Below are 24531 nucleotides of genomic sequence, written 5' to 3'. Positions count from 1 at the left end.
GCGTCGATGTGATTTATTTTGGCTGGAGGCTGCTGGATCTCATCAAGTTTGTGGTGAACTGAAAACTTTCCTGATGTGAAGCGACATTATGTTTAGCTGCAATAAAGATTAATGATATCAGTGTTATAGCCTTTAGCTGGTACACAGACAACCTAGATTTTTTTTTTAAATTTAAATCCAACTTTTCATTTTCTTAACATCATGCTGCTGCTGTGTCAAACTTGCAAATCAACCCGTTACACTGCTGACAAACTGTAACAGTAATCTTTTCAAACCTCAAACTAAAGGGACAAAGATTCACTAACAGTCTGTAATTAAGTTACTGAAACACATGGACCAATGCCACATAGTCAGCACTTACATCACCAGAGAGAACCTATTAAATCAGTCAGTGAAATATGCTCTATCTGTATGGTAGCTAACTGAATTTGCTGCCAGAGGAGCGGTTTCTTCTCTCAGCCACGTGAGAGTCATGTTTAGCAACTAGTAATATTAGATCAAGCTTCACGCATTACTGTGCATTATTGTTTCAGTAAAAGGTTCATTGTTAAATCTACACACATTGTGGTTTTGTGGCAGTGTAAAAAAACCAAAAAAAACCAAAACTCTTTCTCAGCACAGCAGGCTAAAGCATGTGTTCTGTACCACTGTGGGTTTTAAATATGCCAGTGATTTATAGTACATAAACTTCCTTCGTGGTCCTCAGCTACAGAATGCAATTTAATAAAGTGCAAATGAAATAAAGAAACAAAATAAAAGCTTCATCCCACAGACTTTTGAAAAGGGAACATTTAAAATGATGACGAACGCTCTGAATGTCAAATTACCTTTGAATCACTGCTCGGAAAAGCGGCACTGAAGCACCAATCATACAACACTTAGCTTGGTTCGCACATATTCAGTGATTTCTCTCTGTCAAGGGCTGCAAATGGCTTCTGTTCCCAACAAGTCAACCAGTCTTCATTACGTGATATTTAATTATTTATGTGCAGTTTCTTAAATTGTGGAGTAGACTCAAAAGTGGCAGCACTGCTCGCGTTAAAGATGTGTGTTGCAAAATCAAAATTAAAAGGGGAAAAAATACAGCTGCAAGCAGCAGCTGACAGAGGACGGGGACACTGGGAAATGTGTGTTCTGTTGTGTAATGTGATACAGTATATTCACCAAGTCATGCTGCATTTTGACTTGAGAGGTTGGCTCAGGTTGTTGGCTGCTGTCAGAAGCCCTTATGAGTTGATTTCCTGGGTAGTGGGTTAGATTTGAAACCTAATTGAAAAATGTCTTGCAGCTTTGAGGGTTTTTGTTTTGCTTGTATTTAGAACTATTTAAAAAAAAAAAAAAATCTTACACGCAAAACAAATGATATTAAAACTTTTGCTAAATTTAGATAAAAACTTATTTTGAAATGCCTGAATATACAGTGTGAGTGTTATGAATGCGTAGGTCTTTGTATCCTCGTCCATGTACCCTCTTGAGAGGTTGTAGTGGAATAAACTTTAAGTTGATGTCTTCTTTATTCAGTGACAGAGATGGTCTTCAGACAACCCCCACACTTTACACACAAAATCATGACCATCTGTCTGGTCGTCGCTTCTGTGGAGCAGCTCAGGCTTTAAGTGGAAACCTGTGTCATGTTAGATCCTGTAAAAAATACCACGTCACATTTGTTCATCTCTAAACTTTGTGCTCAGAAATAATCCCATTACAGCGACCTGTTTTGTTCTGAGAGTTTACTTGGCCCAGCTTGATAAACTGTAGGACTTGTGAGATGAATGAGATAGGATTTCCTGTGGGAAATCAACTCTCCTTCATCTGATTCCCAACTTTGATTATGTCAGTCCGCTGGATATACCAGAGGATGGATGTGATTGCCCGGTGGATTTTGCATTGGACCTGAACTGAAGAGGAAAACTGGCTTAATTTTAATCTCATCAGTCCAGGTTCTTTCCTTCTTTTCAGCCTCTGTTTACTCGTCACTCCTATTCCCTGTTTCCACTTTCATTTTTGCTTCCTCTCCCTCTACACACAGTCCTGCTCGTCCTCCCCTCTTCCGTATGTTTCTGCTTAAGGTCCTGCCGTCCTCCATTCTAATTATGTTTGACAGTGGCTGGAGCTGATACGCCGTGATGTCCATCCTAATTAACACTGGTGAAGCCAGAGCAGATGTCACTCAGCTGTGGTTGCAGCCCTGCCCATGGTGTAGCACATTAACTGTGTAATTATACTGTACCATAACTGATCAGGCTGCTCATGTGGAAGACATCTGGACAGTGACAACGCCGCTTGGTTTACTATAACTATGATAGTTTGTAGTTTATGATATTTCTAGTGTGTATATTACTGTGACAATTTAGAAAAGAAAAGGTCTTTAATATCCTGTAAAAAGTTAAATGTTGTGTGTAATCTCCTAAACAGTAACAGTTGGTCGGAACAAATAATTGTGGGACATTCACTGAGTTCATTTCAGTTCAATTTGAAATACTTTACTCATCCAACGAGTTAAGCATGTTTGCATATACAAAAACCCACAAACAATTCATCCACGTATAAAATCAGTCTGAAAATTCAAAATAAAATGATGGAAAGCAAAAAGTTGAGTAGTTCAACTAGAGCGAGTGGTTGTGGCCAATCTGTGACTGTCCAACAACATCCAAAGCCACAAAGACACATAATCTCAAAAAGGAAGTTATTCTCTTTTCCAGGACACTTAACATATTTATTTGTGTTTATTGTGGTAGGTATCTGTTGCCAGACAGAAATCAGAAATGAGAAAGGACTCCACATGAAACGGAACAGAGCAAGATGGCAAGAGAGATAAGCTGCCTGTTTACATCATATCAATGTCCAGTACATTGGCTCCAATAGAGAATTGCTTTGGCACGCGAGCAGCTTTAAAGGAATAGCTCCTAGCAATAAAAATGTACCAGCTGTAGTGTTTTAAAACCTTCATTCACTTTTTCAGGGTCATCTATTCTGACAATTTATAACTTTGTTTTCCCTGCGTCTCAGGCCTTAAAATGGTTGTTTTGGAAATTTTCTAGCTCTGAAAACAGAGATGTGTTCATGAAAATATGAAAGGAAAGGAGCTATTCGTGTTTTATATTACAGGCTCGCTGCAAGAGGACGTTTGGGGTGGCCCTTGCTGGGACTTTAGGAGGGCAGGGTAAAATATAAATCTATCTGTCTATATTTATCGTCTCAGGAGAGTCATTGCTGCCATTTTGGGGCAAAGTCTCAAATATTCAAACATGTCTAATTCTATTTAAAGTAGCCAAAGGCCTTTTTCTGCTGCAAGTTGAAGGTTCCTTTTCTAAATTCCCTTCACTGTCTTTTATCCACTTTGTCATTTATCAACATGACAGTTTGGACTTTTGTTCAGTGCATGTCTACTCAAATCTATGAGATTGTCTCTCTTTGAATTAGACCATAGATATTTCAAGGAGCAGCATTAAGCAAACTGGGAGGACTGATGGAGGTAAGGAGGGGCAGAAAAGCAGATTCTCCCCCTCTCTCTCTGTGCACATGCCCCTCTGTCCTCAGTTTCCTCATATTAATTAGATTCTGCTCCTAAAATATTTGCACGGTTCAAAGAAGTCAGTGTTTCTCCCGGCTACTTTTACCCAATACATTTTTCTGCTTCTGTGGCATTAGAAGTTCTGTGATCAGAGATAAAAGGAGAACAGTTCCTGTGGTGTGTTTTCTTTTGTAGGTGATCCTTTCTGGTGGGGAACAAAAAAACAATCCAGCAACAAAAAAAAAAAAGTATCAGTATTTGCGTCATCAGTGGATTGTTATTAAATGTGGGCACATGAAGCAGGGCAGATCTTCTTATATTTGTTTTCTGTTTTCTTCTGTCTTGCTGTGTTTGTCCCATTGTCCTGCTCTCGGCCTTTGTGTCATGTTATCTGTTGTAAACTGTCTCTCTGTACACAGAATGCAGTGCTTGCTTGGTTCACTGTCAGTCTGTCTCTTGTGGTTTGTCTGTATCTGCCCCTTCCCGTCTCTCTCTCCATACTGATGATTTTATTCATGCCTTCTCTGTCTTTGGTGTATCTCCTCCTCCCTTTCTTCATGTCTGTCCCTGTGGGTTAAAACCTGCCGAGTGGGAGGTTTACCTGCAGGGGTTCGGTTAATGAGACTCCATCCTTGTTGTACTAATCAGGAAAACAGCCCCTGCTGTTCTGCCCCACCTGCACTCAGCATCGACTGCCAAACTGCTGCACAGCTATCTCTGCCAGACTTCAGCTACTCCAGTCGAACGTTGTAGGAAGCATCGTTGACCGTGGATTTATGGTCTCTCTTTTCTGCTTAATGGTTATCCGGAGTATCAGGGAGGATTCAAGGCCAGTCAAGAGGTTAAGAAGACTGCTCTACATCTCAATTAGGCTGCCTCCTGCTTATCTTCCCTTTGGTACTGACTTGACCTGCCCCTGTGGTTTCATCTGGAGCACATTTTGTGATGGGGCAGTGGTGGTTTATTCCGTTGGTTCCCAACCAGGGCTCTTTACCCCAGGAGGTACTTTGCTTGGGGAAACAAAGATTGTGGGATAGCTCACCTAATTAGAAAAAAAAGAAAAAAGAAAAGAAATCCTAATTAGAATAAGAAAAGCATATTTTCATATTGAGTCAGCTGTGACACCTGAACACCATGTGAGTCTGTAAAAACTAGCAGGCAAGCAGAGAAGATGGGAAAGTTAGCTTAACATGATGGATAACTGATTAAAATAGATTGCAAAAGTAACAGATAAACAGGGAAACTGTTGAAATAGGTCAAAGTAATGGATAAATGGTTGAAAGATAAGTGGATGGGGTGAGATTGGAGAAAAGCCCCACCCATAGGAGCCTACCAGCAGTAGGCATACCAGACTTACATCATCCTGGTAACAGTACCAGACACCCGACACCAAACTTCTTCCTTGGCCCCCCACATAATAACTACGGCCGCTAGAGGTCGCCTAACAATACATCACTGCAGATCGTAATAAGCTGCTCGTACTGATGACTTATCGTACGTACTGATGACTCATGGGCCCGTTTTTTTTACAGGACATTCAAGAAAGCTCTACTAATGTTTTATGGTTTATTAGATAAGTGAAGAGGAACCCACTTATCATTAATTCTCGTAAAACCTTGTAGAATTAATGAGGTCATAAAATATTGATTCATAATAAATAATCAAGTCAAATAGCCACGAACTGCATCTGCTCAACTCTAGGCAGCGAAATGTGCCCCAGTTAAAGCATTATTCCTCCCTGTTTTATATTAACTGACATCGATTATCAGATAATGTACTGAGCCCCGAGTCAAAATGGAGGTGCATCTATGAGTTAGCTGCAGCCAAAGTAATCGCACACAACGGCTCTGCAGTTATGAAACTTATATTCAGTCAGTGTGTATCGATTCATCTATGTGGTTATTTCAGAGGCCACAGTTTGTGCTGCTGTTGAACTGTATTGTGTCATATTGAAACATGACGTTTGATAAATTAAAGGAAAAATCTGAATAAATGAGTGGTGAAACAATTATCGCAGATGCGGCACCAGCTGAGGAAGGTGTACTGATGAACTCAGAGTATGAAAAGTTTCCTCCAGCAAATACATCAGCGGAGGTTTTAAGCTTTGTCCTCTCCTGAGTTTGACACATAGAGACTGCGTCTCATCTTATGATAAATTTAGTTGCTGTGTGGTGGTGATTAATGTTTTATTTCATAAAAGGGTAATAATTTCCTGCAGAAATTAGCAGAGGCAGTCTTGGCAGGTGGGGTATGCTGCCTCTAATACAAAATGTTGTGGAAAATCTTGGCAGTTTACTGCGCTGGGTTACCAGTGTGACCTTCAGTTCTTTACACTAGCTAGACTTTCTAATGTATCATGGGCATCATTGTGTTTGCAGAAGATTCTCGTGCCTCCAGAATACGCTGCAACACATTACGTTGCTACATCAGATCTGTTTGTGGGGTTTAGGTAGAGAAAGATTGTGTAGCTGCTTCCAAATCCATTCAGATGGCAGCACAATATGACAGCACTTTGGGGAAAACCGAAGCTCGGAGAGACTACTTAAGAGTTTGTGTTTGTGTTGGTGGTTATTTTGTTTGTGCTGATGCTCCAGCTGAACAAATGAAATCCTCGGATGACTGAATCTGTAAAAACGGTTTCAAATTATGCACACATATTCCAGAACCCTGTATGGTGTAATTTCTGGTTCAAAGAGAGTTGTTTACATAAGTGAACACAGAAATTCAAACAGTTTCAAGCAGCTTCAGTGCTCTATAGATACAGTATATTTATTTTCCCTGCTGTAGTAAAGCATTCTGTTTTTGAGGTCTGAATAAACATGTCCATCAAAAGTAGATTTGCTTTTTCTTTTTTTTTTGCTGCACACAGTATCAATTAGTCTTTATGCACTTCTTTAAACTATATTTTATCACATTGTACAAATAGTAAAAGAAGCAAGTCGAACATGGTGGTGGTGAAATGTGGGGCACACAAACATTTCATGGAAGGGATGCAAACTCTGAATTAATCTGATATCATGTCTCCCACAACCTAAACTGTGTGTGAAGTCCCACAAGATGCTCCCCCAAGAGACACACACAGCAGCTCTGTCTTTCCAATGCACAGTCAATCACGCTGTTTGGATGAATATGTTTACCCTGACAATAACTATTCAGTGGAGAAAATATGCCCTATAACAGTCTCATTCCAGGGATTGTCCCAAAGTGCCTCATTAACTTTGTATTTTTTTTTTTCCAAAAGTCAGTGTTGATGGGGAAATTGATGATACTGCTTTATGATAATGCCCAAATGCCAGGGTGAAAAAGAAGGCATGAAATATTCATAAAATGTTGTGTAGGTGCTGGTGTTGTGTTGTGCCACACTCCTTGTATATTTCTACCGCAGGATCGCACAGTGTTGTGGAACTGAAAGAAAATCAGTACTTTCAGGTTCTTTAATTTTGTTAATTCAACAAAGGTTCTAATGATGGCGTGGAAGCAGACAAAGGACATCACTTTGGACATACAGGATTTACAAGCCAAGCAGGGCTGTTGTTGTACTCTGTTCCTCTCATTAATTTATCAAAGGCTCACCTGTCCCCTCCATCCCTCTTCTCTCTGCAGCGTTGCAGTGGGTGTGGGTTTCTATGGCAACAGTGAGACCAACGATGGCGTGTACCAGTTGACCTACTCCCTGTACAATGCCAATCACACGCTGGGCGGTGTGGACAGTCTGGTAGGTAAAACACAGATCGCTCAGATTAGAGTCACATGATGAATTCCTCCTCCACATAAAGACACACACACATCTACCTCATCATGTCCCTGTATAAATTAAGGGACATCGTGTCTTTAGTTTGTAAAAACAAACAAAATTTGTGCTATTTCATAACGTACAGTTTACAGATGAGGGACCCATCCAGCTACAAACAAAAAGCTCGGAGTGAAGGCTTCAGCAATGTTGTGTACGCACCCACAGAGACACACACACACATACAAGACAGGAGGAAGGCCCAGAGGACTCAGTTTAGTATGCTTTTAAATGTTTTTATGGTCTTTTTATGGCTTTTTACCACGACACACAAATTGACAGCTTCTCTACACAAAAACTCTCTCCTCCCAGACAGAAAACACACACACACTCTCGCCTCTCCACCTTCTCTCAGCCACTGTGGCCTCAGTAGAAACAAAGAATCGTCCTGTGTCTTTCTTGTGCTCGCTTTGGCTCAGTACATGTGCATGATCCTTTTCTATTTTTATCCGCCTCACTTCCCATCTTAGACACGCTCATCACACAGACATCCAAATGGAGCTCACTGTTTTGCGAATTTCACACTAATGACGGGACATATTTCTTATTTCAGTCAAGAGTCAAACACAAACAAGTTTGTCTGTTGGAGCAGACAAACACTTGGATATTTTCTCCCTCTGGATATTCCCCACCAATGTTTTTGAAAAAGCTGTTTTTGAAGTAATATTAAAGTTTCATTATCTGTCAACAGTATTAGTAAAAGCACTTTGCAGTTCAGCTTTTCAGTCTGAGCTGTACACTCAAGACATGAGGCTTTGACTTGAGACAGGCTTCCATCACAAAAATGATAATTTGAGACTCAACTTGGACTCGTCCTCAAAGTCTTGAGATTTGCTTTGAGACTTTACTTAAGATTCATCTTAAATTACTTCAGACTTCTCGTGTCTGACCTGAGCTTTGACTTGAAACTTGTAAAGGGACTTGCCTTGACAGTTTTGACAAAACACTTGACTTAAGACATGCATAGACTGACTACAGACTTGATTTGAGACTTATGTAGACCAAAACAACTGAACTGTAGATTGACCCGAGACATGGCTTGAAATTTTTGACCTGATACCACACTTTGACTTGATTCTCTGTAGATTGACTTGAGACTTGTCTAGACTTGAGACTTGACGTGAGACTAACCTGTAGATTAACCTGACTTGAACTTGGTGTTTTTATTAGTAATTCAGTGTTTTTGTCAGTGTTAAATTTGGGAAAACAAAAACACGACACCATATTCTTTTCATTTTGATATGAGGAACAGCATAATTTATGGCCAACAATATATTAATGTATCCTATTCCATATTATAGGTTTATGAATGTAATATTTGTTACCATTGGCTGTGTGTTGTAGTTTCAGCAGTGTGCGAACAGCATCGGTGTCAGTGCAGGCAGAGACCCTGGGTGACTTGCTGTCGAAGAGTAGGGATTAAGTCTCCATCTGTGTTAATGGAGATTAATGTGGTGGTATGTGAGCCACTCAGCGCAGTGACTCAGTGTGGCCTCAGTAATAAACACTTTGCAGAGAGGGTGTAGCGCCCACAGCGCACTCACCACAGCACGGTTTTGTGGCATTTTAGAACTTCTTGCACTGATGATGAGGAAAAACGATCTCAGATTTTAATGGAGAGTAGTTCTTCGCTGTCTGGCACTGATTTTCTTTTTCACTTTATAAATGATTTAAACTGGAAACATGTAAGAACCCTGTGACTAGTGATGTTGGAAGATCAGTACAGCTGCCAGTTGGGATTAGTTCTCACTTGATGCACATTAACCAGCTAACACAGACCATAAACATGTTTTTTTATTGTATTTACTCCATTTCATCAATGCAACCACATTTCTGGAATGTATGAATTGATATTCACTGATTGTCTCTTATTCATCTTGCCAAGCACTTAACCACGTTCATTTCTCAAAATCTTACCAACAAAAAAAATCATCCAACATGTAGCTCATGTGAAGGCTTGTCGGTGTGTTCCTCTGAGATGTGTGAGCTCATGCAAACACGTAATTGGACATGGTGGCCTTTATTTTAGCATCTTGTGTTTGCGAGCGTGCTCGCCTGTGTATGTGTGTGCGTGTGTGTGTGCATTAGTGAGTTCACTGCAGGCAGCTATAGACTGTTAAGGAGTCTAGTTCTTGAGAAGGACAAAGAGCCCAGTGTGCCACACACGGTTCCCAGTCTCCCCCCACATAATCAACCATGAGCCCAGGAGACAAAGCCCTTTGATGGGGTAGAACAAGGAGCAATGCTAGCCTGTCTGATTGGCAGAGTCGAGATTGAAATTGGTATTGAAATCATTGACAATGAGGGCTTCACCGCCCTTTGGCCCACACAAATGCCTTTTAGCCCAAATCCAAGAGAGTTTAGAAGTGAGTTCTCTTCTAGAGACTCGGTGTGTAGAGAAGAAGAAAGGAAGGAAGTTAGGCTCATTATCAGCAGAAGCTTTTTTCTCAGCTACTGTTGAGACCTTGATTAGTTATGGTCTGGAACATATGCTTATGATGTGTTTATGAACACACACACAGAAACACACACTGTCTCTCTTGGTGAGAGTGTGAATTAAGCACAGCTCTTGCACAGTGAGAGAGGTGCTTTCTTTCTACTTACTTTCAAACAGTGACGCAATAAAAGATCAACACGGCTGTTAAATCTGGACACCGGCCAGCCAGAGAACTTTATCTGTGCTGCAACGGGACTGATGTGACAAGTGTTTAGACCCACTAATAATAACTTCATTGTTTGGAGATGGGTGTTGCTAGAGGCTTTGGCAGCCAGCAGTCACCCGGTGGAGCGGGTCGGCGTCTGGGTCAGTCAATGAGCATTTGGCCAGAGTCAAACACAGTTTGGATGTGAGCCCAACAAACGTGCATATTTCCACGTCATTCTCATTATAAGCTTTTTGTAATAATACAAAAATAAGAAGCAATTCATGATGTGAGGGAGTAATGATGCACTGAAAAACTGATGATTTTTTCAAGTCAAAAGATAATTGGAGTGCAAATATCTTCCCATTACTCTTTGCTTTGAATACTTACTGATATTTAACCTGCTTGTTTTTGATTTCTGTTTTTGGGGAGGGGGTTTAATTCAAACACAGAGAGAATATTTTAACTCCATACAGACAGTCCCAGTTGCTTCAGTGGAATTCAGATGCCCTTGATGTGAGCTGAAATTTCTAAGCACTGTGCCATGTGCATGTTCACAGTCTGACCCTGTTTTTTGGCCGGGAAAAAAATAGTTCTGAGAAACGGCTCTCTTCAAAGGAGAGTTCAAGTGTCTCGGGGCCTTGGGGTATTGCTCTTGAGAGCGGGTAAAATAGAGTGTGAGAACTGTGTTTACATTTTTTTTCATTTACAATGGTGAGATGGCGTGCCTTGTTTTATTACTGAACATGGGACTCAGGTTTGGAGTGGAGATGGCTTTGCTAGGTGCGTGTTACTGAAAAAGGAAAGACCACTGAGCCGTTTTTCAACTTGCTACATGTCGCCTTGAGTGTCAACGATCTCCGCTGGCATCAGAAAACTATAGGAGAAAACACAAGCAGCCCATGGTGTTGTGGTGTCTCCATAGCTGCTCGTGTACGTTACGTTTTTCAGCAGTCTGTGCACAGAAGCACAAACCGCTTTCTGCTCAGATCCCCCTCCTCTTGTGAACTTTTGCTCTCTTAAGAACTAAATTATAGACATTCGTAGGGTTGTTGAACTGCTGTCTTCTGGTTGTGTATCGCAGTACTTATAGCTAACAGTTTTCTAGCATCACAATCTCTCTTCCTTCATTTGGACAACCGTCTTTACTGTGTGGGCCATCGGTTTTCCAGAAGCCTGGACTTAATGCCTGCTCAATGTTTCATCAGCAAACCCATCAACGTCTGTAAGTCCCTCTGCAGGACAACCTTTTAAGAGCTCTTTGGTCATCAAGTATCTAAGAGGAAAAAAGCAGGTAGGAAATAATGTATAAGAGATTTTCTGCTGAGCTTTGTTACCCAGCGGTGGAGATAGTCTCTCGTTCTTTGAGGTGACCGAGCTGCCGAGGCACTTCAGACCCATGTTCCATTTCACGCTCTAGCTCCCGCATTCAATTTTAATTGAAGAAAGTCTCTCCACTATCAAGCAGAGACAATGAGTCAGAGCAGGAAGAAGGGATCATAACCTTTGTTTAACTTTAACAAATACACTCATTGGACCTCATTTATCAAGTGATTATGGGACAAGTACAGAATATAGTGGAAGTGATTCTTGAATGCTTGCTCAGCAGCGAAAATGAGAACAATTTGGTTCATAGACCGAGAAGTCGGTGGCAGCCATGATGTGAGAGTTGTGTGGAATTAGTTGGTCATTTACAAACTGCATAACAGATCCCAAGCTAGGCCCTTTTGGTGAACCGAAGCTGGAACACAGCACATGATCCTGTCCTCAGCAGTCTTAATCTGGCCGGGTCTTTACAGTGTGATTCACAACTTTCAAAAGAACAGCATGAAAATAAGCAATGTTCTGTTTCAGTTCGGTGGCGGGCTCATTCTCTCCGAGGTTTGTGTCTTAAATTAAAAATGCCCTTTTACAGCCGCTCTCTGTTTAATGCTCTCAGAGTCATCTCTGACGCGTCGCCTCCTCGGAGGTCGTGCACCAGCCCCAGCAGGCCTAAAGATAGAGATCCAATTCTACTGAAGGAAGTGGAATTTATATTCTGCGGAGTCTGAGAGGCGGGATTGGAAAGTTGGGGGCAAGACCCACACACTGTCACTTCAACAAAGAGTCTTTTTCCAGTACTGATCTTGCGATATATGTAGTAGGATAGTAGGAATGAGGCAAGGAAAAGGACGTGAGACTATGTGACGAACTCTGCTTAGGGGCTTCAGAATAAATACATGCTCATGTAAATGAGAACCTTTACATAATGCCCACTGATCTATATTCTCTCCCCTTTCCTCAAGCTAGAATCTACATTTGATATTTGACAGCCCATTGTCAGTTTTTGAGCCCAAAGCCTCTTGTCATTTATCAGGGTTTCTTATGTCTTTTTGTTTGTTGTTTACCCTCCAGCATACAGAAATGAATATCCCACAGTAAAATAGCTTTGCACCGAACAGATTCCAACACACATTGTTTGTTTGGATAAGATGTGAGGCAGAGAACAGTTCTCCATTCCCTCAAAACATCAGACTGAGATAAAGGCCGGGAAGACTGGGACTGGGAATCATATCTCCTTGATCGCTGTGGATCACTTAAACGGTGAGGATCAGACCAAGACGAAGGAGAGATTAGCTGTATTGCCCGTCTCCCAGAGCGTTTTAGATAAGATTCTCACACAGGAGGCGAGGATCACGTACATGCCTTTGTTTCTCATCGGTGATTTCATCTACTTAGTCTCATGGACGAAGCTGTATGGATGAGTGATCAGATAACAAACTACAGGCTTGTGTAAACACACATACTGTATATTTGATTATATCATTTCTATTTTCTACATCAGTTTTGCATATAAGTAAAAGAATAGAAATACAGAATTAATTAAACAGACGAGGAAATCAAGATCAAGAGTTACCAAATAGGCTTAAAATATCATATTATATGTTTTTGTATAACTTTAACTTAAATCTACAAAAAAAAATAATTTGACTTTGGTTCTTTTTGTATCTGGGATGTTTGTCGGTACTGTCACAGCACATAATGATTTGTAGGTGAAAACATCTGATGTTTTTTTGAAAGAAAAAGTGGCTTTTAAGAGTGAGTGCCACAATGAATCTGCGATCTGTGAAAACAGAAATACTCAGTCAGTCATGTTTGGCTTTTCTCTTTCTTTGCTTTTGCTTCTCCTCAGTCTTTCCATAGGCCGTTTACTGGGCCTCACATTGAATGCAAACCCAACTAATTACTTCCACCCAACCTCTCCACGTCTCAGCTCCAGCAAAACCCTGTCCCTGACAAACACAGCAACAATATGAGTTGTCTCTCTTGTGAATGCCAAGTACCCAGAGCTGAATGAGAGCATTTATTACCCTTTTTAATTATCAAATAGCAGGATGTCTGTCCCTGTAAACAATTTCTCCCTTTAAGCAAAGTACAGAGTAATTAAACCAACGGAAATGAGTAGCGCTTGTACAGGAGATTTTTGCTCCAAACATATTGTATGCCGTCTTGTTGTGTTTGGCCGACAAGGTAAAAAATCTGGCGTGTCAAAATAAATGAGTGACTTTGTCTTAGTTTGTTTGGTCTTCGCCTCAGAGTATCACATTTCCCCTTGAGGAATTGATTAGATAAATGATTTCATGGATTTACCAGGTTAACAAACTGTCGGTCTCATTAGTGAGACGTTAGAAAAAAGTCTGACAAACAAAAACAGCAGTCATGGAATACAAAACTCCACTCTGCACCAAAAAAACTACTATTTCACCTCTGGGCCCTCTGGTTTTGGCAGTTTTCCAAGCTGAACTGTTTACTTTAAAAGGACCTCTTCACCAACACCCACACTCGCTTCTCCAGCTCCCCTACACTGTCCTCTCCCTCTATCTCTCTCTGCGCTGCTGCTGATTGGCAGCATAGACCAGCCTCATGTTTAGGCTAATCTCACCTTTGGCCACTTTTTTTTTTCTCTGGGAAACTTTTTTAGACTAAAAGTTGACCAAAGGCACTGAGACGTGAGCAGGATAAGATAACTCTGTCAATATATTATTATTTTAGTGGAAAGGTGGAGGACATAAAACATTATCGTCTCCTCAGGCTGGTATGCTACACTGTTGGCAGCTTTGCAAAATGCTTCCCTTACAGTTACCACAGAGGTAGCCAGTCACAAATTATGTTACCTATAATTTATCAGTGTATATTTCTTTCTTTAACACTGCCGTCACAAGAGCCACGCTGTCAGCATAAGATTAGAAAATCGCTTTATATTCAGTTTATTTACGGATACACATAAAGATGAACTTTGATTTTGATGCCGGTTTTATCAGTGTAACAAAAAACAGCAGCCTGGAAAAGCAGCTTGGACACACACACACACACACACACACACACACACATTCGTGCACATTAATGCAGCTGTTTCCCCAGGACTCTTCCAGTGTAACCACTGAACAGCAGCAGCAGTTGACTGGCTGGTTGAGTGCCTCGCTTCAAGCAACAGAAAACTTCTATATTTAGACATCTTGCCCCTCTGTGATGAAACAATTCACAGCACTCCGGCACTGAGCCTCATAACCAGCAAAGAAGTATAATAAAGTTAATGTAAAGAAACTGAGCAAAGAAATTAAAAGCCGCTGGTGATGATGTTTCTCTGAGTTGAGACCACAGATATAACATCTACTTAGTGAGATCCTCATGATTTTGAGTTAATTGCTTGATAAATGTTTGTTTTGAAGGAAAAATACTTTTCGGTTCGTTCATGTAACCTCACAGTTGTCAATCTGTTAGACTTTCATCTAATTAAATTTCCTGACTGTATAGACTTTTTTTTATTCTGCAGTGATGCTCTGGGTTTCTCGCTTGGTATTCCCATCCCATCCTCTGCTCCTGTGCCCTACAGGTTACTGGCACCATGGGCAGCATGAAAAGCGGCTTGCACCAGCACCTCGCAAGGCTGGACGAAATCTTCGCCACGCGGGGCGACTATGTGCAGACCCTGCAGTTCATGCAGCAGATGGCTGACAACGTGATCAAACAGCTGCTGGGACTGCCTGACTGGGCGGAGGCTAAAGTGGACCTGGCATCCATCGCTGATCAAACGGCGAACATAGAGTACTACAGGTGAGGAACAGAGAAATACATGTCTGGCTTGTACAGTGTGCAGCGTGGCCGGGGGGCTCTGTTCACTCTCAGTGCTGGTAATGCTCCAGATGTACAGGTTTCCAGTTAAGAGAAAACCTCAAAAATTGGAACCCACCTAAGTGGATTTTCTCCAAAGCTTTAAATGTTGTTTGCTGTTGCCGTGAATATTTTCAAAGGAATACTGCACCCAAAATATTGTGGGATGCAGAAATGTACACATGCATCTCTGAAATGTAAATTAGTTGAGAACAGATTTATAAATATAGTTATTAATATCTTGGGAACAAGTTGCTTCTTCATACACAGACATCCATGGTGGTGCTAGTTTATTTTGGAGAAGATGAATAATCATAAGGGAAGGGGGTATTTGATTAGCCCGGAGGAACAGATCACATATTTACGAACATTTTAGTTAGTTACAAAACACAGATATATGTACCTCTTAAAGATGTGAGATACATGAAATTTTATAACTTGTTTTTTTTTTTTTATTGCTGCAATTACTGAGCGATTTGTCATCTGAACATGCAGTTGAATGTATAATTCATGTGTAGGTTGTCTCACTCTGCATGTTATGACCTGAATACATCACAGGATATTTAGTGGATGGGATGTAATACTGTGGTTGCATGTGTGTATCACCCACTGGTGTGAACACGTGGTTCTGTCATTGAATCGTTCAATCATTGCATCAACTCTTACCCTGCATAGACCCTAATTATACAGTGCAGTAGTCTTTAACAACTACAGAATTTTAAACTCAGTCTTATCATCTCAGAGCAGAAACAGACACATGGGCCATTTATTTTGTCCTTGTGCAGGCTCCGTGGTTATTTCTGCAGGGACAGACAGGCTGGTGTGTTTGTATTGATCAGTAACGTGACTCTTCTGCTTGTCCGATAATTCAATACCCCACATATCGTCACGCTAATAGAGCAGGCAGACTGAGAGCTGACAGCCAGACACTGTAAACTGTTAATGGACTAATTATCACTCCCTCATCCCTGCCGATAGTTTGTGTGTGTTTCGGGGGCGTGCGTTTTCGTGTTTGATTGGACTTTTCACAACCTAAGTGTTGATGTCTCGGCGCTGGCTGTCTATCTTTAGTGTACTCGTCCAGAAATATTTTGTTTGCTATTCAAGCTTGCACACAGTGTTTGTCATGTTACTTTACTGAGTCATAAAAATTACAGAGCACTGATACAGACCATCATCCATTCCAGGAATTGTTCCACATTACTTGTTATAGTGGCCCAAAGCGAAAAAACTCTAATTTTTTTCTCTCAGAACAAGACAGGGGATCTAATTTGGGTGAAGCCATTCTTCAACCTGATATTGAAGGCCAAAGCTGGCAAACATCTGCCTCCATAACATTTAACTAGCCCCTACAGATTTACATGGAGCTAATATGAAGATGACAGTGACCTCTGAGCTCTCAGTGAGGGGCTTTTTCTGTCAGGTTGCCACTGTCAGCCCTTTAAATTGAACCTAACACATTTAGAGCTGCACTCAGCTATCTAATACAGTTTCTCAAAGAAAAGTGCTTTTCTATTATACATTCCTGAAACCACCCATCCCCACGTGTCTCTGTGCTGTACTCACTCTAATTAGATTAAGATAACACAGACAAACACAGTGGCAGTGTCACCCAAGAGCTTCCACGTGCATGTTGACGCCCCAGCTTCTTGTGCTGTACCCTGGCAAGAAGGGAAAAGATTAAACCAGAAAGAAAAGGCAAGGAGGTGGTGGCGAGGGAGAGAAGGGCAAGGGAGAGAAAAGGGGGGCAGAAAGGGAAAGAGAGAGAAAGTGAGAAAGATAAAAGAGAGTGGATGAGAGATGGATGAATAAAGGGAAAAATAGGGAGCATGAGAGATGTGGGAAGGATACTGTACAGCTATGGAGACAGATTGATGAGAAGAAAAAATAATAATTAAAAAGATAAGAAGGCTGCACACATTGATGTAGGAGTGATGAGTGCAGGAGGGACGATGGGAAAAGAGAGGAAGATGAACGCTGATGGAAACTGAATAGAAGAAAGTAATTGGAGGAGAGGAGAGAAAAAATGTGGTGGCTTTAATTAGATATATAGATTACTAGTTCAGGGTGAAAAGGTGATATAACTGCCCCTGCAGTCTTTTTTTCACAGCATAAAACATTCAGCCATATGGATTCGAGTCCATTCATTATTAACCATCTGGACAGGCTCTCTGGGTCCAGTCACAAACGGACCACTGCTCATGTAACAGATGGAGACACTGAGGAGGGCAAAACTGGACAGGAGTGTACTCTCAGGCATGAACACACACTCATACACACTTCAGATGACACTTATTGCATGTGCCTGTTGAGGTGAAAATAAGTGGGACACGCTCACCTTTTAGTTTCTGATCCCTGCTTTTCTAAAGAGCTTTACTATTCTGTTTTTTCACAACATGAATCTTATTTGTGTAGTTTTGGCCACTGCTTCTGTCCGTTTCGTGGTTTTTGCCAATTGGAATCGCGGCAAAAACTAACTACAAAATGAAGACCTGGGTTGTATGAACCAGAATTTCCCTTTAGCAAAACTCTCCATGCTTTGCCAAGGCAGACACTCATCAGCGGTAGTTTAATTTTCTGTCTCTGTCTGTCTCTGCAGGTGGCTCACCTACCTGCTGCTCCTCATCCTGGACCTGATCATCTGCCTGCTGGCCTGTCTGGGCCTTGCCAAGCAGTCTCGCTGGCTGCTCACCACGTGAGTCTAATATGCACTGTAAAACGGAGCTGTTTACAAAGACACAAGCTGCTTTTTTGTTTACAATGAAAAGAAGCAATCTGTTCCATTTCTTTTGTTTTTATGTGCCTTTCTTCCATCCTACACAACAGGAAGGAAAGAGAAAGATTGAAGAGGCAGGGGCAGAACTGATGAGAGAACGGGTGGATTGGCAGATTAGCAGACTAAGTAAACCAGAACTGACTGGGAGACATCATAGGAACAAATACACTCATTTTGTTTTTGACATATTAGTGCTGCAGCAGCTGCTACAGATTCAGTTATTTCTCCAGATGTTACTGCATCAAACTGAGCATGCACGGTGTAACACAGTGCTCACTTTTCCAAATCAGACATTACCTGTATATTTTCCTTTAGTTACTCGTAGGTGTGTTTATTTTTCTTCATGTAGGTGTAAATAATTAAAGACTGGAGTTTGTACCAACACTGTCACAGTTAAATACCCTCTCGTCTTGTTATTTCAGTGAAGATCAGTCTTATTTGAGAGAATGAGATGAATTAGTATGAGCTGGTGTTGACAGAGGGAGCATTTCCCATCGGAAATTGCCTGTGAATGAGACAGCTAAGTATTGGATCAAGTCCTTGTACAAACACTGCCCTATTAGCCCTGTTATATTTCACCATTTGCCTTTTAGCATTGCCAGCAGTAGGCTGAACTTGCTCAGAGTGTTGCCGTCTCAATAGCTTTGCTGTGCAAATTGGATTGGAGAGCTGTGGAGAGATGGGAGCGGAGCCATTTGATGTTATCAATATAACTTCCTGAAAACTGTTATTCCAGCTTAACACTTGACCTGCTTTAAATGGCTTCAGACACGAATTACATTCAGTATCAGAGCCAGTGTGCTGGATCTCTGGAGCCTTGTATGGCATGTGATTAATTATTTAGCTTTGTATTTTTAGGCCTTTTTTTCAAATGAATATTTTATTGATTTTACCTTTCATAAGTGACAAGAAAACAAGAAAAATAAATAAAAGCACAACCAGTGTATATCAAAACAACCAGGCATGATTTAAGGAAAGTTATTAGCAATAATAATTATAATTTTTATGTCACAGTATTCTCTAGATAGGAAGATTTTTTGGCCTCTGAAAAGGATTCAGTGGGGACAGAAATTTCAGTGAAAACAGGATGTTTGACCTGACATTAAAAAACACATCTTAATACACATTGTACTGAAAGATGATTCTACAGTTGATGATACATTACACACAAATACTGAACTGCGTGTACAGTATGTATTCACAAGCAGTACTGCTGCTTTTATTTAATCTTACAGTATTTATAGCTGAAGTGTATTCATCTCTACTGGGATGTCATTTTTTTTTCTATCCACTGTAACAGAGCTTTCATGGGGCGTGAAATGCCTCCAAGCCTGACCCAAGCGTCACTCTGTCTCCCTCAGTCAGTCAGCTAAGGGTGCGAATCATGCTAAACTTGCCCTACTGGCCACAAACCCACCCCCACTTCACCCTCCAAGCCCTTTGCACACATGAGATGAGTCAGTGTCAAGAGTGTCTGTCCTCCCAAGGGATGCTCTCTTCCAATAGAGTGGAAGTGGTTGCAGGCATTCAGGAGCAGATTACACTCTGGGGGCCTGCCGACTCTTCCTGGTGCTTGTAACTGGCCGGCTCGCCTGACACACAGTAACAGCTTAGACAGAAAGAGAAGGAGCTATCCGCAGACCTCGATGACACAAGTTATTGTTTGGATTTTTTTTCTGGATTATTTCTGTTTCAATAGAGAAATGTTGCTGTTAAGTTTCTCAATCGGCATTTTTTCATATTTTGAACTCTGCGAACAAAATTTCCATCGATGTCAAATGTATTCAGGTGGTGGCAAAAATCTCAAAGCCTGAGTGCATAACACAGCAACTAGTGGGTGAACTGAACCTTAAAATATTATGATGTAAATAGAGCATAAGCCCATTTTAGGCTGCATTTTATGGATTGCAGTGCTTGCGTGTCCCTCATGCAGAAGAAAGTAAAGGAGAGAGGAAAACTATTTCCCCCAGTGACAGAAATCATTAGAGCTGTCATGAACAAGGACCTACAGCAAGAAGAATTGCTATAAAAACAATCAGTGAGATCAGCTCAAATTACAATGATGCTAAATCACAGCATTAACAAGGAAAGAAAGGAAAATAAATTTTTACTGCCTGGAGGAAGCAAGTGGTAACAGGAGCTCTGTGGAGAAGGTAATAAAACAGTTTTACAGGGGAAAGAGCTGTTCAGGTAACATTAAATGTCCAAAGTACCAACTCACTAACTCTCTATAAGCCCGAGGAAATGGCAGCTGAGCTCAGCAACTAGTTTTCCACTTGTGCAGTTGAGCTTGTTGATCAAACAACTGCTTTCTCATTAAAAGTATTGTAATGTATGCAAGAAAGTACTTTTAGTTTTAAACCAGACAAATGAACTGATTAAGATAAAAGTCAAGAAGACCACTAGTCTAGACAGAATTCCACTGAGGGAACAACGTGTCCTTGAAATTACTCTTATGTGCGACTTATTTGCAACAGCAAATACATTTTGAGAGAAACGTAATGCTGCCTGAATTATGTTTTTATCAATATAATGAGGAAAGGCTTTTCATTATCATTTCTACCAGATGTTCACTCGCAACAAATTTCATTTCATCCTTCATGACGTAGCATTTTGAGGTATTTTGTGGTAAAAATCCAACAGTGACTGGGAAGTGTTTATTTTATTAACATTAAACCAATCTTGTTGCCTAAGTCTTATCACACAAGCTAGCCCCATGTAGGTATGGTTTGCCACAGGGACGTGTACTTGGGCCTGAGAATCTATATGATGGAGATGACATAGCTCGTTAATATTGATTGCAGGAGGAGGTACAGTCACAGAACTGCAACTTCAGTACCAAGAAATGCAAACTTTGTTGAGATTACACAAAGCTCTACAGAGACAGAGACAACGAAGGTGCGGTCACTTCACAAACCGATAATTGAGATGCTGAGAAAAAGCAGCTGGTAGGGAGAGAAAAACTCATTAAATCAGCAAAGGCCAAGTGTTCTGCGTAGTCTTCATGGTTAAGACGTTCTGCACATCAAAGTCACAATCCGTGAAAAAGTCGTCTTGATTTGCTCAAGACACATCAACACAATATAATGAGGTGCGTTCTAAGTTAGTCACTAATAGTCTCTGAGATGACAGTCACAAGGCAGAAGCCAAAATTAGAAGTTGAGAGAAAGATGTGATTATAACAGCAGTTTACAGCAAAAGATTCCAGCTCTTTTTCAGTTGAGACGAAAACGTTCTTCTCACACTGATTTAATTCAGAGTGACTTGACCTCATCCTCGGTGGGTGCATGTGCTGGCATCATCTGCACTGCTCGTTGGCCTCTGTGACTTTTTCACTTGATGTGCTTTGGTGTCAGGTTTACACCCGATTTGCTGCTATTCTGTGAAGCTCAGTGAATCTCCTTTGCCCACCAGAGCACAAAACTGAACACAGGCTTGCCTGGTTTGAATGTGACCTGCTGGCACTGAGGGGGCGATCAGGGGGCGTCACTCCCATTTGCCCAGGCACACTGTGTCACGGCAGTTTAAAGAAGCTCACGCAGTCCAGTTTTACACACCCTGCAACAACAAACTGTGACCCTTTAAAAGGAAGCGGTTTTCTTCTTGTTCCCCACATTAAATAGTATGACATTAGAACAGCTTTTATATGTTGTTTTTTGTTGGGTTTTTTTTTCATTTTTAAATCATGATGAGGACTCTGTTAGGCTTCCTACTGTATCTCTTTACCCATTAAATGTCAGAGCTCAGTCAGGGCTTTGTATAAGAAGAGAAGTAGGGAGACACAACTACAAGAGTGAAAAACAGATTAAAAGGGAGGCAGGGAGAGAGGTGCTAAGGGAATATAGAAAGTGAGAAATGAAAAAAGAAGGAAGAAGTGAAAGAAAAAGAAGGGGTGTTTTAGAAGTTCAGTGTTTGGAGCTCACCCAGTGTCTTTTCAGCACATTGTGAAGTGGATTAGCCGTGGAGCAGGAGAATGTTATGGAGATGAACAGGCTGGTACTAAGCCTGGACATGCATACACAAATAATGTTTAAACTCTGGCGGCATGCTGTAAGGGGAAAATCGAAAGTTCCAAAGTGGTCAAATCAACAGGAGCTTATTGGATTTTCTGGAGATTATTAATAAGAACTGATCTATGATTGGACCAGTGTTCTTCTTTTAATGGGTATTGATCTTCAGTCTTACTGAACACACACAGGCACATCACTGCTCCCCTGCATGCAGAAACATTCACCCAAATCTTACTGTCTGTCTCTCTTTTTACTGTCGCGTGTCTCTGATGTCATTTACTGATACTGTGAGATCATCAGGGAGGGAGCTCTCTGTAAAATAAAACCACATTTTTATATCCTCATGGGTGCAGAAACAGCCATCCACCCAGGGGCCAGTGGAGCGGAAATGCTCTGCTGCAGCGGTATGTTGAGGCTGCAGAATCAGCTCCCACAGAAAAAAGCATGACCTCTGACTTTTTTTTTTTTTTTTGCTGATGACAGACCACTGAAATCACCACTCCTAGCCTTCGGGGCTTACACTGTTTCCTGTCAGTTGCAGAAAATAATTCCATTTGCATCACTGCATTCCCTGTGTGGGATGCTTATAACTAGATTCACAGCAAAATTCCATTTTTTTGCTTTCATTTTGAGGTTGTCCTTTCTTTTCCCACCTGCATATATTACAGATTTCTTCACCTTACAGCATGTTATTTGTTCCTTCCATTTCTTATGAAAACAGCAAGTTAATGTGGCTATAAATTATATTTTTATATTAACACAGGATCACATATGTTGCCATTTTCCTCAGCTCTACAGAACTTTAAAGTGTCTTTTAACAGATTACTAGGATTTTCCTGGCCCACTATTTATGGTTTTGTTTCAGAGTTTTTTTGGATAGCAGCAGGCAGCTTTTTTTTCATCAAAAAAGTCTCTTTTTGTAAAACACACTCTTTGCTACCTGTCGAGCACCAAGAGCCTGGCAAACAAAGTTAGCGCCTAGCTGTTGAACATAGTGAAGCATTTGGCAGCCAAGGAGTCAGATTTTTTTTTTGTTGATGAACAGTGAAACAGAGCTAACAGAGATAGAACTTACATTTATACATGCTTCGTATCTGTAAAGCAGCTCTTCGCTATGAATTTAAAAGGTGATGATGTGTCAGTGTTGTGTTACTAGATACTTTCCAGATTTTCTAATGCTGTGCTGTAAGAAATGAATAGTGTCCCCTTATGATAAATACAAATGATTGGAAATAACTTACTGCGAAGTGATGTAAATCATTAATGATCGTGTTTCAGTTGGACACATCCCAAGCTTTACTTCATGTGGATAAATGGCGAGCATTTGATTAACACTGTGCCGTGACCTTGTTTTTGCTTTGTGTTCCTGCAGCATGATGGTGTTTGGAGTCCTGACCCTGGTCCTGAGCTGGACATCTCTGGGAGCTGACCTGGCCACTGCTGTGGTGAGCTGCTTCACCGCCTCTCCTCTGTCTAACAGTCTGACCCAATATAAACCTGCACAAACATTCCTGTAATCAGTTCCTATCATGCCTGGCACTGATGACAAATTGCTTTAAGTACATGCACACTGCACTTGAAAAAATGTCTGTCTCTGTCTGGGGGTAGGGGAGAAGAGATGATTATACGCTGCATCCATGCATTGCTTATGTGTACATACATGTATGTGTGTATACTTGCATTTAAAAAAACATCTCCTGGGTGTCAGTACATGAGGAGGCATAGCAGCCATCAGAGCATCACATTAGTTAAAGGTTTTTCCACATACTGAACAGGCTCAGGTACAAATGAGCATCTTCTTTGATGAAAACATTAACATAAGATACATTTCAGTGGAGCCAGTTTATTAAAAATTGTTGCATAGCTGCTAATCAAGTGTCTTTGTAGCCTCGCCAGCCTTAATAATTCTTTAACCTGAGTTTTAATTATTCTTTGTAAAATGTGAGTGAGCTAGAACAGCCGTGTCCTAGTATTAGCACCTCCTCACCGCCCAGTCTCAAGTTCTTCTGATCCTAGTTTGTCTTTCTGTAACTTCACGAGCTTTTGATCTCTGCTGTCAAACGGCACAACACTAAAAATAGACAGACAAAAGAGCAAAATTCCCCAACCCGCACCTTGTCAGCATCATTCTGCAAGCCTGAATAACTTGATTCAAAGTCAAGGAGAATTCAATTGCAGCTTTTAAAGCTTATCATACTGAATAGGTGAAAAATTTCAGCGTTTTTGCCACTTTTATGGTCCCACAGCAAAAAAAAAAAAAAAAAAAGAAAGAGACACACAAATGTTTGAATGACCTAGGGGGGAAGAATCAATGTGAAAATTATGTGAAAACAGAGAGAAACATTTAAAAAAAAAAAGATTATGATATGGATGAACACTGGTGTTTGACTCACCTGCCTGAGGCGTGTGTGCTATTTTTCTCTGGATGTTGTGTTTTGTCTCGGGGCTGCAGAGGACTGTTAACATGTGTGAGTTTAAGTTGGAGATAATGAGCATTGGGTAGAAAGCAGCAGGAGGTGTGATCAGTTACAGCACATTAGTCTCCAGTGTCATCTTCCTTTTAATTTACCAGTTTAATGTCTTCTTTACAAGTCTGTGGTCTACAGTGGTTGAAATCCTGGTGGAGTCCTTTGATATCAATGTTGTGG

The 24531-nt window shown here is 40.9% G+C and overlaps 1 protein-coding gene across 1 annotated transcript in view; it reads left to right on the top strand.

Moving 5' to 3' along the window:
• ttyh2 (tweety family member 2) overlaps nucleotides 1-24531 on the top strand; it is a 48904-nt gene that overhangs the window by 13434 nt on the left and 10939 nt on the right. The window contains exons 3-6 of the mRNA XM_041029332.1: nucleotides 7118-7229; nucleotides 14820-15040; nucleotides 17697-17792; nucleotides 23256-23328. Of these exons, the coding sequence (XP_040885266.1) occupies nucleotides 7118-7229; nucleotides 14820-15040; nucleotides 17697-17792; nucleotides 23256-23328 (502 nt within the window). The remainder of the gene's footprint in view (nucleotides 1-7117; nucleotides 7230-14819; nucleotides 15041-17696; nucleotides 17793-23255; nucleotides 23329-24531) is intronic.

This window comes from Toxotes jaculatrix, chromosome 21, assembly GCF_017976425.1.
Source record: "Toxotes jaculatrix isolate fToxJac2 chromosome 21, fToxJac2.pri, whole genome shotgun sequence".
Taxonomy (NCBI): domain Eukaryota; kingdom Metazoa; phylum Chordata; class Actinopteri; family Toxotidae; genus Toxotes; species Toxotes jaculatrix.
The sequence above is the reverse complement of the archived record's forward strand: the minus strand, read 5'-3'. Positions and strand labels throughout refer to the sequence as shown.